The 21,699-nt window shown below is 39.9% G+C and overlaps 3 protein-coding genes across 3 annotated transcripts; all 3 read right to left on the reverse strand.

The window, feature by feature from the left end:
• Positions 1–101: 101 nt before the first annotated feature.
• LOC147135251 (bile salt-activated lipase-like) lies at positions 102–6,642 on the reverse strand. Its single transcript, XM_086053804.1, has 10 exons — positions 6,545–6,642; positions 6,351–6,470; positions 6,082–6,279; positions 5,865–5,995; positions 5,279–5,386; positions 3,778–3,892; positions 1,827–2,013; positions 1,392–1,595; positions 376–585; positions 102–282 (listed from the first exon to the last, which is right to left on the reverse strand). The coding sequence occupies exons 2-10, from the start codon at positions 6,427–6,429 to the stop codon at positions 102–104; spliced, it is 1,413 nt and encodes a 470-aa protein (XP_085909930.1). The 5' UTR covers positions 6,430–6,470; positions 6,545–6,642.
• Positions 6,643–8,794: 2,152 nt separating this feature from the next.
• LOC147135252 (bile salt-activated lipase-like) lies at positions 8,795–14,746 on the reverse strand. The gene is made up of 9 exons (XM_086054268.1): positions 14,431–14,746; positions 13,772–13,975; positions 13,513–13,643; positions 13,217–13,342; positions 13,035–13,149; positions 10,939–11,125; positions 10,653–10,856; positions 9,609–9,818; positions 8,795–9,250 (listed from the first exon to the last, which is right to left on the reverse strand). The coding sequence occupies exons 1-9, from the start codon at positions 14,744–14,746 to the stop codon at positions 9,079–9,081; spliced, it is 1,665 nt and encodes a 554-aa protein (XP_085910394.1). The 3' UTR covers positions 8,795–9,078.
• A 6,472-nt stretch (positions 14,747–21,218) lies between these two features.
• LOC147135253 (histone H3) lies at positions 21,219–21,653 on the reverse strand. Its single transcript, XM_086053805.1, has one exon. The coding sequence runs from the start codon at positions 21,643–21,645 to the stop codon at positions 21,235–21,237; it is 411 nt and encodes a 136-aa protein (XP_085909931.1). The 5' UTR covers positions 21,646–21,653; the 3' UTR covers positions 21,219–21,234.
• Between the last annotated feature and the right edge of the window lie 46 nt (positions 21,654–21,699).

Below are 21,699 nucleotides of genomic sequence, written 5' to 3' on the forward strand. Positions count from 1 at the left end.
AATTCCAATTAATTTGGTTGGCTTTTACAAGATGATACGTATTAAATGACTCCAAAGTATCTGCATACATGATTTTATTTGTATAAATTAAATGCTTTACATCACTGAGCACTGTTTGGGAGGTTGGGAAGGGTGCTGGTCCAAAACTTTACAAAACGTAACCTCAGTTCCTGTTTAATGGAGGTTACATTCATTCTCGCATTGATGTCCAGGTACTGACGTCCATTACTGGTCATTTCAGGCCAGTTCACCGGAACCTTCAGGTTTCCCCTGGCTGGATCTCTGGAGACAACAAAGTGTTGCACATTATATCCATCCCAATGTCCTGTAAAATTGATTTCAATCTGTTAAAAAAAAAAAAAAAAAGTTTTGTACCCAGTTTTGGCAAAATTCGTCCAGTAGGCAATCATGTAACCTGAGAGGGCTCTGTGCCTCTCTCCATAAGCCTTCGGTGTAGTAAAAGGTTTGCCAAACACATATTGTAGGTCATCAGCATGGTCAGCTCCCACCCAATTGTGGTATGGTTTGTCAGGTCCTGCCATTAAACTGGGCTCTGACAGTAAGTAGGAGAAAGTACGGCCGGACCTGTTAAAAAAGTCACTGTTACCTAAAAATTGAAGCAAACACTTCACTTATGTGTTGGGGAGATGCAAGGGATAATAATAATAATAATAATAATAATAATAATAATAATAATAATAATAATAATAATAATAATAATAATAATAATAATAATAAGAATAATAATAATTAACTCATCTTAATTATTTCCTACAAAAAAGAGATGTCTACTTATGAATTTCAACTCTTCATGTAGCTAGAAGACATAAGACATGGTGGAAAATATTTCATTGCTGGTAGGTGTGGGATCTTCATTACTGCAGGTTGTATGCAGGAGTCATACAATAATACAGTACTGTACAATACAGTAATAGTCATTAGTTAGAGAGCATGGTTGATTTCAGGCAACAGTGTGACAGTTGTTTTGAATCAGCATGCAAAATTTACAAAACCTATGAGGAGTGATGCCACATTTGTGCCTGTAACGTTTTAATGCAAATCCAGGAGAATATTTTTTTGTCAACAGAGTACTGATACAACCAGTCTCCTTGGCCCAGAATGCAAATGGAAGACATTATGCTGTACAGTACAGTATGCTCTACTACAAACGTTTGACTTGACTCTAAATATACCAGTAGCCTACAAATAAGAACTTCCTGGAATGAATCCAACTAATAAATACACCACCAGGAGGATGCACTGTTCTCAATTTTCAGCTGTGTTGTAAAAATTTCAGCATGGATATAATGTAGGTCTGCACCCTACTATGTGCTACTCTTGTTGCATTTTGGTATTTCACATGTTCAAAATTGTGAAGCGTTTTGTCTCACGTGGCGTTAGCAGCATGATGGTAAATGGCAGTCTGACTAGGAACCAGGAAGAGGTAGTCTGTCCCAATGTCCACAGCGGTTCTCTTTATTGTCTCTTGGCTTGGTTTTGATCCCCAGTTGGTAGAGTATTCCGCAAAGGCAATGTCCAAACCAGCTTGGCCCTTCCCTTTGGTATAAGCACCAAGAAGCCTCTTAACATCCTCTCTAAAGTGAAAATAAGGTATCTATTAATGTTACTCGGAGTCAAGCTCCAGACAAAAACACACACACACACATGTGCTGTACATACATGTGTACAAATCTATGGATAAATGTATATCTATATACATGTACATGTATATATATTTTTAAATGTATTTGTATAATGTATATGTCAAAGGTTTATAAAGATGTCTCTGCTGTTTAAGAGACTAAATCAGACTAAATCCATCTTACACAGGTGTCTCTTGGTTCTTCTTGCTGAGGGAAGGAATGTCCTGAGATGTGAAGAGATGCCCATCCATGTTGTTAACTCCCACAAGGTAGTCTGTTTCAGCAGCATTGTGAAATAAGCTTCCAGGTTGATCTGGCAGGAAGTCTCCATCAACGACAGGCGATAAAAGCAGGTTTTTCACAGCAGGATCTAAGAAGCATACAAATTTATACAGCGAGTCACATTGCATTATCATGTCACCGTGGCACATCTTTCAACAAATGACCTAGTTACGGCATTACAGTATATACAGTACATATACCAGAGGTGGGCATTTTACTCAATTTTGCTGGTCCATCAATCGTCAGCGGCCTGAATACTGGTCCATCATTCGTAAATCTGTCATTTTCCATGGCAAACCAAACGGTTATCATCAGTCCGTCCATCAAGTTTGTCAGTTAGTCCATCAGAACGGGCGTCCGTCAGGGACGGACTAATGGACTGTGCGTGTGTGGGGGTGTGCGCGTGTGTGTGTGAGTGTTTTTGTCCAGAGCTTGACTCCGAGTAACATTAATTCATTATAAAAATAAACTAACTTTATTATATCTTCAATTTTGTTACTGCCTGGTTCATTCCCCTTGACAAAACTGAGTCTGGGCGGTACCAAGGTGTAGGTGTATGATTCTCGCTTCCGGACGAGCTCCAACTTGTTGGATGAGATTTATCACTTTGTGGACAGTTGCGTGAGCAAAAAATCCAACAGTTTAAGAACGTTTCTCATCGTACTGTACAATTGCAAGGGTTTTCATCATCTACAGTCGATACCATCAAAAGATTATGAGATTCTGGAGAAATCTCTGCATATATTCGGCAAGGCCGAAAACCAACCGTTCCCATGACCTTCAATGCCTCAGGCAATGCATTAAAAACCGTCATCATTGTGTAAAGGATATTGACACATGGGCTCAGGAACAGCCATTCATTGTCAGTTAACACGTTTCGTTGCTACATCTCCAATGGAAGTTTAAACTCTACCATGCAAAACAAATGCCATATGTTAACAACTCCCAGAAATGCCGCCAGCTTCTCTGGGCCCGAGCTCTTCTGAGATGAGTGACTCAAAGTGGAAAAGTGTGCTGTGGTCTGACGAGTCGACATTTCAATTGTTTGTGGAACTCATGGATGTTGTGTTCTGCGGGCCAATGAAGACAAGAGCCTAATCGGAAAGTTAAAATGCCATCATCAATGATGGCATGGGTAACTTGCACATTTGTGAAGGCATCATTAATGCTGAAAGGTACCTACAGTTTTTGGAGCAACGCATGCCGCCATCCAAGCAATGTCTTTTCAAGGGATGTCCTTTCTTATTTCAGGAAGACAATGCCAGTCCACATTCTGCACATTATACAACAGTGTGGCTTCATGGTAAAAGAGTGTGAATACTTAACTGGCCTGCCAGTAGTCCAGACTTGTCTCCCATTCAATAAGTGTCGTGCATTATGAAGCGTAAAATATGACAACGTAGACCCATGACTAATGAGCAAGTGAAGTTGTACATCAAGGAAGAGTGGGAAAGAATCCCACCTGGAAAACTTGAACAATTTAGTGTCCTCAGTTCCCAAATGCTTGATGAGTGTTGTATGGAAAGGTGAAGTAACACACAGGTAAACATGCCCCTGTCACAGTTTTTTTGGAAACATGTTGAAGGCATAAAATTCAAAATGAATGAATATTTACAAAAAAACAAAACTAAATAAAACAAAGTTTATCAGTTTCAACATGAAATATCTTATTTTTGTCGTTTGTTCAAATGAATGATTGGAAAGGACTTTTGTTTTTATTTACAATGTACACATCTCAGCTTCATTGGAATTGGGATGTGTACATTGTGAAATGTATATATTTTTTTATTTAACCTAATAACAGATATCTTGAACCCTCATTTCATGTGAGAATTTCCAAAATTGTGCTCACGGTCAGGAGTTCCTTGTTGAATGCGTGGAGAAGCCATGGTTAGAGTAACAGCATCAGTCGCTTTGAGACACTCCACCATCCTCGCATCAGTGGGACAGCCAACCTTTTCGGCAACCTGAGCACAAGTTATATGAACATGAATCCTGTAAGGTCGGCTAGCCAAGGTGGTTTTAGCCCCTCTTGAACTGCCCATTTTCGTGGCTTTTTCGCAGGGTGCTGTACTGTGTGAAAGGTATTGATGATCAGAATTGGCAGTATGGACTTTTGGCATGGTATCAGATGTGTATCAGAGGGGTAACAGAGTTGGAAGACCACATATTTGTAAGGGGATAGCAAGGAGTCAAACATACTATTCACACTCTTTTGTGTTTTCAAAAGCTGTTGTCTTTTTTGTTGTCTTTTCATACTTTTTTCTCTGTCCATCCCCTCTTAAGCCTGAATGTTCAGTAGCATTTTGAATACATTTAAAGGAGATAATTCAAAACAGATCAAGAGGTGTCCTAATAATATGTCTGTGATATGCATTCATCAAAATACCACTTGCTGAAATTAACTTGTATTGTGAGGGCTTCTGTGTCCCATGCAAGTGAGAAAAAAGCAAGCCACATACCTGTGCTAATGGTGAGTGTGGATTTAACTTATTCAGGATTTGGTTTGTTTGATGGCTCAATAGTGGCCCCCTCTTAAACGATGTCTACGATGTAAGGCCACCAAGCACCACCAACCCATGAAAGCCACAACCAAAGATTTGGGGAAGGCTGCACAATGCTCTTTGCTAGTCAGCTAACTGTCCATAATGATAATGATAATTTGTTTTTCTTACTGAACAGAACTCATCATGATCCTATTCTGGTATATGGTCATATTGGTTACTGTACATTGTATGCTGTCAATATGGACAATTCAAGAGCACAACATTCACAAGCACCCTGGTGCACCCAAAAATGCCAAACGTACTAAGCAGCACATATCCTGTTCAGGAAGTAATCAGTCTCACAACCAAGTCAAGTCCCCAATCTATTATTACACAACACGATGTCAAGAGGGTTTGCGCAATCAACAGTTCCAATGTATTCAGTGGGGGTTGCACCTGCAAAATGAATTGAAAGTGAAAAAAATCCTAAAGATTCCAGCCCCACACGGCCATGACAACCGGCACGGTGTGGGATTGTGTCAGGATCAAGTACACTGTGCAAGCCTCCGCTGCACAATGCACACTCGCGGCATGTGGGGTTCTGCCATAACGTGTCAAGAGTGGTGAGTCTTTGTGATTCAAAATATGAATTGCCGTTGCATGATGTGGCGACGCCACAAATAAGAGCCCATCAGAAGCTTTTACACAGACGAAAAATCAATTTACGGCTTTAAGCGAGAGAGTGACAGTCGCTCGCTGGCAAGACATAAAAGCACAGTAAGTCATTCTGACAACAGCAATTCAATAACAGGGAAATGGTCCGTAGATCAGGAAACTAAGCACTGAGGAAGGTACACTCCAACCTACCTCCTTTGCAACCTTGTGAGGATTCCTGTTGAGAGCCCAGGGACAGAGGGCCACACCACTCTGGGAAATGACCCTCTTAAACAGACCTTTGCTGTGGGGAGAGAGGCTCTGTCGAAAGAAAAATAATCTTTTAAATTATGTCCTGCCTTAATAATGAATTAACATGAATGTCAGTGTAAGTGTCATGCTGTCAAACTGCTGCCAAATCCAAAGCTTGTTGGGTTTAATATATGAGTTTTTTGGGGGTTGACAAAAGTTATTCAAAGTGACGACTTTATACTCATAAAACACACACACACAAAAAAAAGCAAATTCTGAACAATTTTGTCCAAACTTATTGGACATAAAAGTTTGGAGTCAAGGTCTCAGTCTGTATGGCCTCCTGTGATTCCTGATCAGGCATGCGTCAAGCAAAAAAATAGGAAACAAAAACAAACATACAAACTCAATTTTACTTTATAAGCTTTCCACCACTTAACTGGAACTGACAAATCAAAACTATATTACTGTTTCATCCCATCTGTTTCATTAAACAGATCCCCCGCTGGTTTGCACCCTTGATCTTAAAATGCAGAAAGTGTCTCACCTGAAAGCTGACACTAGCACCGCCTGCAGACTCGCCAAAGATAGTGATTTTTTCAGGGTCTCCACCAAATGATTTAATGTTTCTATTCACCCAGACAATGGCAGCATGCTGATCCCACAGACCATAGTTTCCTATCAACAGGACACATTTAACCTCATTTTATTCAAATAAGTTAACTTAGCATTTGATGATATGACAAAATTGGAATTTGCTTTACCAGGTAATCCAGAATCTCCTGTGCTGAGGAAACCCAGGACTCCCACACGGTATCCGACTGACACCACAATAACATTGCCCTTATCTGCAATTTCCTGACCACTATACAGATAGTTTTTGAGGAAATTAGGCCCCATAGAGCCCCCGACCATAAAGGCTCCTCCATAGAACCAAATCATAACTGGGAGATTTCTTGACACTTGGGGGAAAATACATTGTTAGTCATTTTCCAAAACAACTTTTGCACATTTTTGCCAAAACACATCTTACCTTGTTGGCCATGAGGTACCCAGATGTTGAGATAGAGGCAATCTTCACTTCCAAAAGTTGAAGTCTGGAGAATACTCATCTGGAGACATCTCTTGGCAAACTTTGTTGCCTTTAAAATACCTGGAGATTATATCACAGTTGACAATGTAAAATCTCAATATTGTCGGAAAAAATAAGATCATGTTTAAACGCACCATCCCATCCGGGGTGAGGCTTGGGTTTCTCTAATGTTTCTGGTTTTGCAGCAAAAGGAATTCCTTTGAAAACATCCACAGAGCGGAAGAGCCCGAGAATAATACGTTGTCCCTGCACTCTGCCAAGATCAGTGTGTACCACACCCAGCTAGAAATACAATTAAAAGAAAAATCTGCATTTATTTCGGATGACAGAGTGCATGTATAAATACGTGGCCATTTTTTGAGGTTAGTCTTCTATTAAAGGATTAAAGGAAACCCCACACTAGTTACTGAAATAACTTGAAACTGAACAAGGTAATAATACATTCAAATTTACAAAGAATTATAAATTGTAAAAAAAACAGAAATTGCTTTGTTATTGTGGTCCAACACAATTTTTTTTCAAACAAACTCATGACAAGGGTCTGGACTAAAATTATGATACACCATAAATTACTATTTTGTTGCTCAAACCTTTAAGGCGGTCACCTGCAATCACACCGTTTTGGTAACTCTCAATGAGACATGTGTGCACCTGTCATGTGTCATCTTCCAAACCGCTTATCCTGTGCAGGGTCGCGGGGAGGGGCTGGAGCCTATCCCAGCTGACAATGGGCGAAAGGCGGACCACACCCCGAACTGGTTGCCAGCCAGTCGCAGGGCACACACACAGAGACCGTCTCTGAGTGGGAATCGATTCCACGCTGCCCGCACATGTCTACCACTACACCATCAGTGACTGATGTGTGTACACCTGTCAACAGATGTGTTTGGCCTACTCCTCAACAGCAAACGTTTTAAGGGTGTCTTCTCCAGACTGTATTTCAGCTCCTTCCACATACGTTTAGTTAGATCAAGTTGTCATTTTTTATCATGCACAGTTATTTACCCCAGTGTTTGGTACTACCGCTTTAGCAGATGAATGGCTATATGAACTCTAAAAGAAATAGGTTACGATTATTAAGACATGTTGTTGTTGTTTTTTTACCAAGGCAAGACATCATTATTTATAGAGTACATTTCATACACACAGTAACTCAATGTGGTTTACATGATTGAAGACTCTAAATAACTTTTTCTTTCTTTGAGACGGTTTGCTAAGCAATTACCTATTTGACTAGCAATTTTGGAATTTTGAGGAACAATTTTTTATAATCCCAGGGACCCGACGTAATGATTTTATTGAACATTAAAAATACAACAATATAACGGGCGAGTTGAATGTGAAAGAGTATTTTGAGTTGTTGGGGTTTGGTTATTGGCCAGAGGCCACCTCATTTTGCCACCTCCTATGTAGGCTATGCCTGAATGCATACCGGAAACAGTGAGGATTTATGTTATAAAGAAAAACAACCAAATCCTGTCCTAATTTTGTGATCCACAGTATCTATAAAGAAAACATTTAATAATTTGTATGACAAGAGGCGTCTCTTGTGTGATTGGCTGGCAACCAGTTCAGGGTGTACCCAGCCTACCGCCCGAAGACGGCTGGGATCGGCTCCAACACGGCCGCGACTGATGAGGATAAGTGGTTCAAAAAATGGATGGACGGTTGTGACAAGAGAGAACACAAAATTACATTTAAACAATAATTTAGACTTACGGTCACGGCCGAGGCTGCCCCCATACACAGGATGACCACAAACAAAGTAATCTGCTTCTCCATGGTAGTCGAGAAGCATGTGAACGTTCCAAGAGGTGCTTATATAGACCAACTGACTTCTCTGTAGGTGAATAAACAGTACAACTTGCATTACGCAACATTTGAATCCATACTGTGTCTGATGTCTTGACCTTTAACCCTCTGATGGGAAACTCCCACCTGTCAATTGCCATTCAAGGAAACATACAAGAAGCATGCATTTATTTTTTCATGTGATTATGTACAGTAGTATGTAATTTATATTGAACTCTCATATATATATATATATATATATATATATATATAAAATGATATACTGTATAAATAAGTATATGTATGTATATAATTATACACTGTGTAAATAAGTATATGTATGTATAGTTATAGGTATTTTTGTCACATCAGTTGAATTCTAAATTATACAACTTTTGTGAAATTCCACTGTGAAGGTTCCACTATATGTCCCAAAGAAGCTCAGAAGTCATGCTACAGTTACTATAGTTAAACACTTTTCACATAGAAACAGGTGGACACATTCTCACATCTACTGAAACCACACAATCTTAGATAAGATTAATTTAAAACGCTTAACGTGTAACTCTCAAAAACTTTGAAATAAGTAAAGCTTGTGCATTCAGTCTTTTGTTTATTTGTATTTTACTCAATATTTTACACAATGACTTTAACATAAGAGTTGTAATTTCACTTCCCCAAACGAACATTTGTTTCAGAGTTGGTATAAGTGTTCCACAACATACATCTAATTTAATGACATTTTTATGCCAACAATCAAGCAATGCCAATTATCAATAAAAATATGTTTCAGCGCTGTTTGGATAGATTTTCTGTACACATATTGAATAAAGCTACATGTAATGACTCATTATCAATATGATGCTGCTGTTCATGGTCAGACATCTGGCAAGTTGGGCAAGGTGACGGTCCAGAAATGCACATAATGCTTCCTCATCTTCCGCCCCACAGAGTCCTTATCCATCGCATGATTGATATCCACGAATTGGCGACTCTTGGTGAATTCTGGCCAGACGGTGGGCACCTCCAGGCCTCCTTTGTTGGGGTCTCTGTGGACAAATAAAAAAGCAACATCAACTAATGACTAAGAGAGAGCTAATTGCTGTTGATCTTAGACATCACTGTTGTCAGGCCAAAACCTTGTACCTCCAAAATAGTCACTTTTCAGGAGATCCCAAAAATGTCAAGTTTGTTCAACCATTAGCATTGCATCGTGAAGGAGAGCAAGCCATTTTTAACATTTTAGATTGCTCAATAATGTGTAAAAAATAACACTCATGTGTGTGGACTGACCAATAGCATAGATTTTTGAAAAAATATAAAATTCACCAAAATGTGACTTATGGTGTTTTGTCCTGATACCAGCGATATGTTTCTTTGTCTTTGTTTAGTTTTTGAAAATTATACCCGGTTTTGGCAAAGTTGGTCCAATAAGTGATCATGTAGCTAGAAAGATTGCGGTCGTGTTTCCAGTATTGCAAGGGGTTTCTGTGGGGCATTCCGAAGACATACGGCAGCTCTTCAGTGTGGTCAGCTCCCATCCACCTGGGATACGGCTTAACAATGCCGGCAAAACGGCTGGGCTCAGAGAAGAGATACGAGTAGGTGCGACCAGATCTGGAATGAAACAAGAAGAGAACGTGCTAAGATGCATACAAAACTTGTAAACGAACGTCAATTATCATTGTAACCATGGCTTGACGTTAACATTTTTGCTCAGCAGCCACTGTGGCTCGTGGTTTCCCTGAGTTACTAGCCACTAAGCATTTTCACTGGCCACATTTTAGTTGTTTGAAATGGGGGTAATATGCAACCAAGTGCTGTATTTGGTAAAACAGGACAAAAATAAAGATAAAAAAGGCTAAAAGAAAAGAAAAGTAGGAAAAACAACATTGATAATTTACAAATAGCCGCGTCACCTCTTGTCAAAGTAACGTACACACATGATCTTCAATGAGCTGACTGCTCACTACAAACTTCTTTGCTTTCTTGCCTTTCGCTTTGTGTCTCTACGGGAATATGTGAGAATTCATTCTTTATTGTGAAAATGCATATTGAGACCACAGGCACACAACATTCAGTAAAATAAAAGGCCCAGTTGGCTAAGCTGGTGTTTATGCGCTGGTGACTTTGCTCATCTGAGCTTAGCGTCACCGTATGCACGCAGCACAAACTGGGTATCTACTTATGTTCATATCTATGGACACGAACTTGACTGTTGCCACACAGCAACATGTTCACTACTGAACGTCACAAAAACACCTTTCACACCGAAGGTACGTCACTGGTTTGGGTTACTAGCCGAAGATCAAATTTATGCACATTTGGAAGGTTGCGGGGTGTTAATGTCAAGCCCTGATTTACCGATTACAATGCAAACTAAATACAAGACAAACATTAATATAATGCCCCTTAACACAGTCTACATGGATCACTAACTCATGCTTTCACCTGGCATTAGCGGCATGAAGCTCAAGGGTAACCTGCGTAGGAACCAAGAAGATGTAATCTGTTTCTATATCCACAATTGTTCTCTTAACTTCCTCCTTGCCTGGAGGGGCGCTCCATTTTGAAGTATATAAGGAGAATGCTTCTTCCAGACCAGCCTCGCCCTTGTCTTTAGTGAATGACTGCAACAGCATCTTCATGTCATCACTGAATTTAGGAGAACATGAGAGGGAAATAGTTCAAATCTTTCAAAAGTAATAATTATGTCTTATTTAGAGCAAATGCCTACATGGAGCTTTCCACCATTGGCAAGTTGACTGAAATGATGTCCGCAGAAGCCATGATATGTCCATCCATATCATTGATTCCAGCAATGTAGTCAATATCAGCGGCATTGTGGAACAAGTTGGAAGGGTCATCAGGCAGGAAATCCCCATCAATTACAGCTGACAGAACCATGTTGTCGACAAGGGGGGCTGTTGGTGGGAGAAAACACTTGCAAATGGTTCTTTTCACATACACTTTGCACTCACAGTTTAAAAAAAACGTTTATGTCTGAAAAGATTAATTCCAATTTAAAGAACAGCACATTTTCACTGATTTGTTCACTTCTTACAGAAACTGTTTTGTATATTGACAGGCCACTTCATAAATTATAGCTCATACTGTGGCGAGGAAAGCAGGAGAAGCAGTTGCCTTGGGAGCACGCCGAAGTTACTGGTGGCTTATGTGATTAGTGACGCCTGATTTCCTACCGCAGATTGTGTTTATGCTCGCACATTAAGGGCCGCAGTGCTGTTTTTATTTTTATTCTGTTTTCATTCAAAAAAGAGCACTCAAGCAGTAACTTTTTCCTCATGTTTTTGAGCCTGTAGAGTGAAATCTGCAGATGGTTACTAGAGTGGACAAAATGAATGGCAACAATGGGGAAATGCTTAAATGTTGAGGGTAATATTTCACAGCAAAATACTCGGTGGGGTCGGACGGGTTTGTATTGACTTTGAACTACCGAGTAGTCAAATTTTGGAACTATGAGTTTAGTTTAAAATGTTGAACAATGAACTATGAACTGAACTACCGTAGTTCATTTTACAATTTGTGAACTGAACTTTGAACTAGTTCACGTACAAAATGAACTTTCCCAACACTGTTTGTGAGACCCAATTCTCTCCTTTAATATCATCAATATTAAAGAGAAGTCACTCAAAAATATGATTGCGTACTGTGAGATACAGTATGGGGTTTTATGTCGCATTTTAAAACAGTGATATCTTCCCCAAGTGGAAATGTTAAGTAAAACTCCCAAGCAATGAATAGAGGCATTGCAGTACAAGTTGGGAGGCTCATGGGGAAGGAAAACAATTGAACCAATTAGGGCTGTTCGATTTTGCCTAACAAGAAAATCCCGATTATTTTCTCTCAAACCCAATTTTACGATTACGATTTCTTTGTAAAATAAAAAATAATGAAAAATGAAGTATTTTGAATGTCTTTTATTTAAACTTATTTTTTCTTTCTTTGAACTCAAAATGCCAGTCAATTTAACTTAATACACAAAGAACAATCCATTGGGATTAACAGCATTTTACTTACAATAGATTTCATATCTGTTCTTAATTAAACCAATAATGAAAGAAAAAAGTGCATATACCATCTGAAACGAAATCATCAACATGAGAGAGGGTAGACAGTCAATTCTGTAAACCAAACAGTCGGTCAACAAGTCATTTTGCCAACCAGCTAGTGAATAGCCTTTCACCTTTCTCCCTGGTCTTACTTAAACATAAATCAATGATTAGTGCAAAACTGTCACTGAATAATACAATGCACTGTCAAGCTTAAATACGGATGCAATACCAGAATCGCCGGTAGCGCTGGTGTTGTTGTAGTTTTTCCGGACTGCGCGCTCGTGGGAGGAAATGGAAATGCAAAGGGAACTACGGTGACTTAGATACACCAAAAATTTTTTAAAAAATGTACGTGCCGATTTGAACGTTTTTAACATCGTTTTATCCAGTAAATTCAGTTTCGGTTCAAAATCGCTTAATTGAGCAGCAATAGAACCAATCAATAGCAGCTAACAGAACCATATTGTTCTTGTATACAATGGGACTGGAGGCAGAGATACTCAGACTGAAAAGGTGGTTTCACCTATGCTGTAGCTCATTTGAAATCAAAATCCTTTGAAGGGCCCGAAAGAAAAGGGACTGTTTTTGTTATGTGGGCAACACAATGGAGCATGAGGTTTGCATTTTTGCCTCACAGAAACTCATCTCAACTCTGACCTCACCCGAGAACCTGAATGGAATTAATCAAATGGATATCATGGATAGATGGCACGGACACATTGAGAGTAAACTAAGTGATGTGTGGTGGATTATTTACCGTCAGGTGAGCTTCTTATACTGAAATTGCCAGCTTTTGTGAGGCGCACAGGATCAGTCATCTTCAAACAGGCAACCATCTTGTGATCAGTGGGGCAGTTCACCCTTTGAGCAACCTGATCACAGGGGGGGCAAATCACAAGTTACTATTTTACATAAATTGAGTGTCTAGAAGTTTTCAACTTTAGAGAAATGACTTTCCTCTTCAGCGAAAGCACGGGGGTTCCTTATGATGGACCAGGGACAAAGTGCAACACCACTCTCAGAGATCCCTCTCTTGATGAGCCCCTTGTTATAGGGAGTGAGTATCTGTGACGGAACATACATAAAAGCCCTAAGTAACCCTAAATAGCCCTGGAAATACCATAGATGGGGCCACCATAAGATAACTGAGCATGTCATTTGTGTTGGAAGTTCGACAGTTAGCTTAATAACTGGCCCAATGACTATTGAAGACAAATGACCCAAGTACCCTGTACCTGAAAGCTGACACTAGCACCACCTGCAGACTCTCCAAAGAGAGTGATATTATCTGGGTCACCTCCAAATGAGCGAATGTTTCTATGGACCCAGGCAATGGCGGCATGCTGATCCCAAAGACCGTAGTTCCCTGTCAAAAGACACATCTCTCAAACACCCTTCTTTTTTAATATATAGGACCTATAGCCTTCACAGTATAAGACTTGAATGGTTTGATTTGGGTGTTTGTCAAAAATGTTTGAAAACAACACATAGTACCAGGTAAAAGAGAGTCTCCGGTGCTGAGGAAGCCCAGAGTTCCCACACGATATTCGAATGTCACCACTATGACATTTCCTCGATCTGCCATCTCTTCTCCATCGTATAGTTCCGCAGCCATGCCTAAGGCGTTAGTACCAGTCGATGATCCAACCATGTAGGCACCTCCATATATCCAGACCATGACAGGTAGATCAGTAGACACTTGAGGAGTAAAAATAATTATAAGTAATTTTGGTCGAAAATGAAGAATGCGAACGGCACCACTACTATCTCACAGTCCTAAAGACCTCAGGCCTTTTGTACTCCCACATTCCAAAAGAATGAGTTTAAAACGTCCATAGCAGGGGTGCCAGAGTCCGGTCCTCGAGATCTTGCAATTTCTTTCACGACAATCCTTGTTGCTAATAACCATACCAATGATTTGAATTTCTTGTTTGATTTGACGATTGATGTTTTTTTAGTAGTTTGTTTTTTGTCACTCTCACCTCTTATCCAAAATGCCTTTGGATTGGTTTAAAGTTGCACCAGACACTTTGTCATAGAGCTTAAAATGTTAAATTGAAACATTCATCTCAGAATGGTTAGTAATGACTATGATGTAATCGGTGTAAACAGTGGCCACCACCCTATGTGCATGCAAGAAGTCTACTGCTCACCAATATTCTGTGGTGGTGGAGTAACAGGAAGTTGTATGGAGGCGAGATCGATGGGAGGCTGTTTCTGTTGGAGGGCAGCATGGGGATTTTGAGGTTGCTGCACACGCTGGGTTCCACACTGCTGGGTTGAGGGCTGGGTGCGGGGTTGTTGAAATTGCACCTGCTCCCGCCGCTGTTGAGTCACATCACGCGTGGTTGGAGGCTGCTGGAGATTCACAGACTCGCTGCAGAGGCACATCATGGGAGGCAGAAGGCTGCTGGACTTGCTCGGGCTGGCTGCAACGGAATTGCTGCTACTGCTGTTAAGCAGCCTCATGAGAGGCAGGGGGCTGCTGGAAGCAGCAGGTTGGTCATGGGGTTGTTGTTGTTGTTGTTGCTGCTAGGACTTATTTGCATCAGAGTCAGGGCAAGTGAAGAAGGTATGGCAGGAACGGTCCTGCCAAACAGGCTGCACTGAACCTGCGAAGTGCAGTCCTTGGCTTTGTGACCCAGGCAGTCATTGTTAAGCATTGTTTCACCTGATGGTCGACAGAGCCACAAATGAAGCAGTTAACAGACTGTCCAGGGTATATAATACACCTGAGGGAAATTGAATTAATTAGCAATCCAGACTTAGTCTATTTACGTCTTTTTTTATGCAGACTTTCTACATACCAAATGACACATTTGCCAGAGGTTTGGAGTGTGGTGGTCTTAATTTACAAAATCCTTGCAGGTAAGGTTGAGCTCAAGGTCCGCGACTATCCCTGCGCAGAATTTAACGACTGTACTGTTGTTGTCACATCAATTTGAACAGATGATTCAGTAGTAAACATTGACTGAGCCGGGCACGGCTCGAGGATTTGTTCCCTCCTGGGGCTGAAGGCGGACTTGACCCATTCATGCGAAATCACTTGTTAGATTTTTTTTTATGTAGATTTGGTGTTTCTTAATCAAGTTCGATTCTTGAAGTGGAAATAGGTGTAAAATATACGTCATCTTGAGCTTTTCTACTTAGAAGACACAATCGCGCTCATTCTTTAATTGTTAATTACATTTTATTTTGAATTAATCTTTTTTTGTTTGGTGTGTTTTTACTATACTCAGTGAGTAGGGTTTATCTGCACCAGTACGTAGGCTTCTAAGAATATCCCTTGAGCGTCACTTCTCAAAGTGACATTAAAGGGACAATGGGGCCGGGATGGCCGTGTTTTCACTAACAACTTCATTTTATATATATTTTTTTTTATCAGGAAAATGAAAAGAGTTGCCATTTTCTATTGTATCCATTAATTTTGGAGAAATTGCGAAATAAGTAACTCCATGAATAACGAGTCTCGTTAATTAGGCCAATGGCCGCGCCCCCTATCGTTCTATCCTTGTTCGGCCGGAGTCATGGGAGGAACCGATTCCAAACCCTCCATTGGAAATCATTGTACTTTCATTGCTTATAACGTCAAAAAACAGCGATCGATTGGCACCAACATTTATGTGGACATCCCTACGAATGCCCACTTCAACATATCAGAAGGATTAACCTCTCCGTGGCTAATTTATATGAGAATGAGGAAATGTAGAAGTGAGCAGAGCTACATAGCTTTATGCTGGGCTGCACTTTAGTACCGGTGTCATTTTTACATGCAAACCTATTATTTAAGTGCCAATGTTAAGCTCACCCAAGTGTCTCTTAAACGTAGTTTGATTGTTCTGGTACGCTCGTCAGCGCATGTGTTTTGATCCTTCAAAATGATGCCCCGCCGCGCCGCTTAATTGTCACAGCACCGAGCTATATATATATATATATTTTTATAAAAACTATATAGTATTTGGGAATGATTGATTCCGGTCTCATGTGATAATCAGCGTTGTGGTTTGAGACACAAAGTGGTTTTCAACAATAAAATAATAATTCAAGAAATCCAAGGCATGCAAAGAGTAACTTCAAAGCCCCACGGGCAAACTCACAGTCCAGTGTTAGACAAATCAAAATTATGCCAAGGGAAACAGTTCACTTTGTCTTTTTTCCCCCCTTCTCAATTGGGCAAGGATCTTTCTGACCACTGTATTACGATTTTTACAAAACTTTATTTCACAAATACAAAATTACAGGATTGAAACACACACAAAAACAACATGGAAGACAGTGAAAAAGGAAAGGGCCGCATGGTCACTCAAGAGTCCAAGTCCAATATTTGCCAGGGGTAGTCATTTTTTTTGTCCTTTTTTCTTTCCTTTCGTAAGTAAGCCAATATTTGCTTTACCACAGCATCGCTGCCTATCATAATGTTCTTCATGCTCATAATACTCCTGGTGTTCCACATAAAGACACATGCAACATAAATGATTGTTTGGAAAATATCTTTTTCTTTGGGAGGTATGTCAACATCAATTAAACCATACATAATAGTGACATAATTAATTGTAATTTTTAAGCCTATATTCTCCATAGCTGCCCACACCTCCCGAGCTCTACAACATTCAATCAAAAGATGTTCTTGTGTCTCTTTTTCCATACAATTCATGACAGGGCATTTTGTTGTTTTTACATAGCAGCTCCATGAAACCATGGCTCTCGTGGGGAGCCTTCCTATGGCCATAAGCCACATTGTATCCCTCATCTTTTCTGTAATCATGGGTTTTCGCTTTATCAATGCTTGAGCGACCCCCTGGCTCTGTTTCACATTCAAATGTTTAAATTCGACAGTGCCTCCATGTTTTGCATCATTTATTCTTTTAAAAATCATTTTACTTGTTAAACCATTCTAGTCTAGTTTTAGGAGTTCATGTTTTGCGATAAAATCTCCGAAAACGAGTTTATAGTAAGGGCCGTTTCTGGCTCTCCCTCTCCTCTTTCTCCAGGGGGCCAGGTCCCCAATCCATTGGGCTTTCCTGGAGAAGGCAAGGTACAAATTTTTAACGGAAGCTACGATTAATCTTGTGCTTAGTTCTATGCTTCCCAGGCCACCAAACTCCCTGGGTTTGTACAAAAGATCGCATTTTGCCACCTCTCTTGTAGTCCCCCAGACCATATTCACACTCAGTTTATCAATTTTTACCACTGTGTTATGATCAGGGGGGAAAAGGTTGGCCAGAAATAGAAGCTTTGACATAACATCGTTTTTTAATATATTTATTCTTAATTTATAGTTCATATTCTTATTTTCCCATTTTTGAGCTTCTTCTTTAATTACATTCAATTTATCGATCCAATTCCTTTTACTACAATCGCCATCGCATACATAGTCACCCAAAACTTTGATCTCTCGTTTGACTTGTATGTTAATGGGTTTGGTGTCCTTTACCTCACCTAACCAAACAGCTTCACACTTGGAATGATTTAACTTTGCTCCCGATGCATGTTCATTGGTTCCAAAATATTGAGTAACAATATTTAATTCCCTTTGATTCCTTATGATGACCGTTATATCATCGGCATAAGCAGTGGCAAGCACCTTATGAGAATGTCCTACCACTGCACCTGATAAACGGTCATCCATGTTAATATTTTTAATCAGTGGGCTTATCGCTAATATATATAGTGCGGCACTCAAAGGGCATCCCTGCTTGACTCCTCTCTCGACATTAAAAGACTCACTTAACATACCATTTACATTTATTTTCACTGTAGATTTAGCATATAGGCACTTGACCATTTTAATAAAAGTTACAGGAAAGCCATAATGTTCCATCATGGCCCATAGGTACTTCCTTGATATATAGTCAAAGGCTTTTTTTTTTTTAAATCTAATCCTATTATATAAAATCCTTTTTCAGACACTGGCTTACTCAGGATTTCTCTCAGTATACATAGGTTATCCCACATGACATGTCCCTTAATGGCGCAAGTTTGTTCCTTTTCTATTATTTTCCCTAAAATATCATTCATCCTGTTCATTATGATCTTAGCAAGGATTTTATAGTCGGTATTCGTAATGGTCAAGTGTCTATAATTATCTATATCCGTCTCGTCACCTTTTTTATATAGTAAATTCATGACTCCTTGATAAAATGTTTCTCCCATACACCCCTTCTGTAAACCCTCGTTTAACATATTTCTAAATAATTCTAAAACATCATCACAATACAATTGATAAAACTCAGTGGGGAGTCCATCCAGACCTGGGCTTTTGCCCTTGTTGAGTTGCTTGATTGCACTGATTACCTCCTCTTTTTTACTTTCCCCTATTAGTAGAGAAGAGTCAGAGATATTATATGGGGGGGAATTTTTTAGCAAGGTCTTCCTTGCTTGCACGTCACATGGAATTCTCTGGTATGAAAGGGCACACAGTTCTCTAATTGACGTGCTTTTTTCCCTTTCGCTATTGACTAAATGTCCAGCATTATTTCTTATCGTATCAATATACATTCCTTGCCGTTGTTTTTTATATGGATTTGTTAAATGTAATTTATTACCTCTATTATCAGAATTGGCTTGTTTATAAATATTGAATAATAATTCACCATTATATTGTTCGATTTGTGATTTCATATCTATTAAAGCGTCATCTTCAGACGGTAACCTATCTTTTTTTATTTCCCAATTCCACATATCGCTGTATTAAAGTGGCATATTCCTCATTCTTCAATTTATTTAATTCTTTACTTTTGTATTTGAAAAAGTCTCTCACTCTATTCTTTAACATCTCCCATAGTTTAATATTTGAATTTGTTAACACTTTTAATTGAACAATTTTATGTATTTCTTGTTTCAATTCCACTATCTGTTCTTCATTTTGAAGGCACTGGGTATTAAGTTTCCAGTAGCCTTTAGGAGCCGAGGCTATTGGGGAAATTGTAGTCTTAACTAGTAAGTGATCAGAGAAATCACATAAGACCGTTTCATAATTGTGCACCTTAAAATTTGGGGACACATATACTCTATCTATGCGTGTTTTTGTCTTTGAGTCATACCTTGTATAATCATTTCTGAGGGGGTTAATTGCGCGATACACATCGATTACATTGGAGCCAGCACATATCTCTCTCAGGCATTTTGCTTCTTTAGTCAATTTAAAAGCAGTAGCACCAATCCGGTCTTTCTCCTCCGTTACCGTATTAAAATCCCCACACACAATCGTGTGATATCCTACGAAGAGTAGTTCCCCTAACTTTCTAAAAATATTAACTTTCTTACTTGCATCAGGAGGGATATACACATTTATAATTCTGTATTTATCCCCTCTATAATACACATCCAAAAGCAGAAGTCTTCCCGGAATAACATCTCTTCTTCTACATATTTCAACATCATGAGTTAAAAAAAAAATTCCAGCGCCATCAGCGCTACTGTCACCAATTGAAATTGCACATTTGCCTTTGGCCCACAATTTTATTACATCCTCCACATCAGAGTTAGTTTTCAACCTAAGCTCTTGGAGGCATAATATATCAAAATCTGTATTCATAAAAAAAAATATTTTATTTGATCTATATTTTTGTGACTGAATGCCACGAACATTTAGTGTAGCAATTTTCATGATGCTCATGGTGAAGAAGAGATGTTATTTATGGCGTAGATCTACCATCTAGCCGTTTATCCTTTTTTTTTGTTGAGGAATGTTTCTTTCGTCTCTTCTTGGGAGTCAGGAATTGTAATGCCATCTTGTGTGTTAAAAGTTACTGGTGCTGAAGAATCTGAGTTGAAAAAGGAGGATTCTGAGGTACTTTCTGGACTAGTGTTTACTCGTTGTCCAGGCGTTATATGATCATCACTTATATCTAAAATATGATTTCTATTATTATTCTCATGACTCCGAACATTGTTTTTATCCCGCGCTACTTCTACATTTTTCTCATCGTCATCGTCAGTTGTTGGTGAATATTAAGTTGATGCTGTTGCTGTTGTTTTTTTGACCTATTCACATACGAGTCTGGGCAGGTGAAGAAGGTGTGACCATCTTTTCCGCACAGACTACACAGACCTTGTGAAGTGCAGTCTCCAGCTTTGTGGCCCAAATTGCCACAACGCCAGCACTTCACTGTATGGCACTGCTTCACTTGGTGTTCAGCCGAGCCGCCGATGAAACAGTTGACTGATTGCCCGGGATAGATGATACGCCCATTCCATTGAATGGGCCGAGAGAAATTGAGTTCGGGATTTGTAGTAGATGTCCATTCATGTCCTTTTTTATGCGTACTTTGTATTTTCTTATACCGTACCAGATGCCGAATTTATCTAAGGGTTTATAAGCTGGTTGTGTTATTTCACAATACCTTTGCAGGTATCGGTCAACATCTTGGTCGGCAACTCTCCCGGTCCAAAACTTAACAATTATGGCAATTAAGTCAATTTGAATGGAGGATTCAATAGTCCAGTCATTCCATTTTTCTTCATTCGCCTTGTATTACTGTATTACGAAGGGCTGCGATGTCAAGATCCAACCTAAAAATTACGATAACTGTCCTCTTTCAGGTCCGGGAACGGGCCAACGAATGGTTGTTGGACAGTTTTGTTTGCGTTTCTTCAAGGGCTAAGTACGCGGGATGTTGTCAGCCAATCAAAGAGCGGCGCTGGCACAGCACTGTTTCGGCCGCAATCATAAATGAAGTGGCTTGTAAAAAATGTTTAAAAAGCTATTTTCAATTTCAATTTCCATTAATCTCGTTGGGAGTTTGCCCTGCAGCAACCAACAATTATCTTTCATGCATTAGCAATGATAGTATTTTTTTTCTCCCAATACTCGAACCACTTCTGAACACATCGTAAAGAGTATCATTATATGGACTGTTCTTGAATATTATGGTGCGATGGTGTTTTGGGAATTTCTCATTTAGTTGAAAGTGCGGTGGCTCTGAAAAGAGCCGTTGAGATTTGAAGGCGAACGTTTAAGCTCTCTCCCCACGAATACGACGGGCGAGTTGGATATCTTTGGGCATGATGGTGACTCTCTTGGCGTGGATGGCGCACAAGTTAGTGTCCTCGAACAGACCGACCAAATATGCCTCGCTGGCTTCTTGCAGAGCCATGACGGCGGAACTCTGGAAGCGCAAATCGGTCTTGAAGTCCTGGGCAATCTCCCTGACCAGACGCTGGAAGGGCAGCTTGCGGATGAGCAGCTCGGTGGACTTCTGGTAGCGGCGGATCTCACGGAGAGCCACGGTACCGGGCCTGTAGCGGTGAGGTTTCTTGACTCCACCGGTGGCCGGCGCGCTCTTACGGGCGGCCTTTGTGGCTAGCTGCTTCCTGGGGGCCTTGCCGCCAGTGGACTTACGAGCTGTCTGCTTGGTTCTTGCCATCGTGAAGGTTTCCTCTCTACAAGAAAAATACGTGAAACCAGAACACGCGAGTCG

Source organism: Filicampus tigris, chromosome 15, assembly GCF_054856515.1.
Source record: "Filicampus tigris isolate MCC_2025a chromosome 15, RoL_Ftig_1.0, whole genome shotgun sequence".
NCBI classification, from domain to species: Eukaryota; Metazoa; Chordata; class Actinopteri; order Syngnathiformes; family Syngnathidae; genus Filicampus; species Filicampus tigris.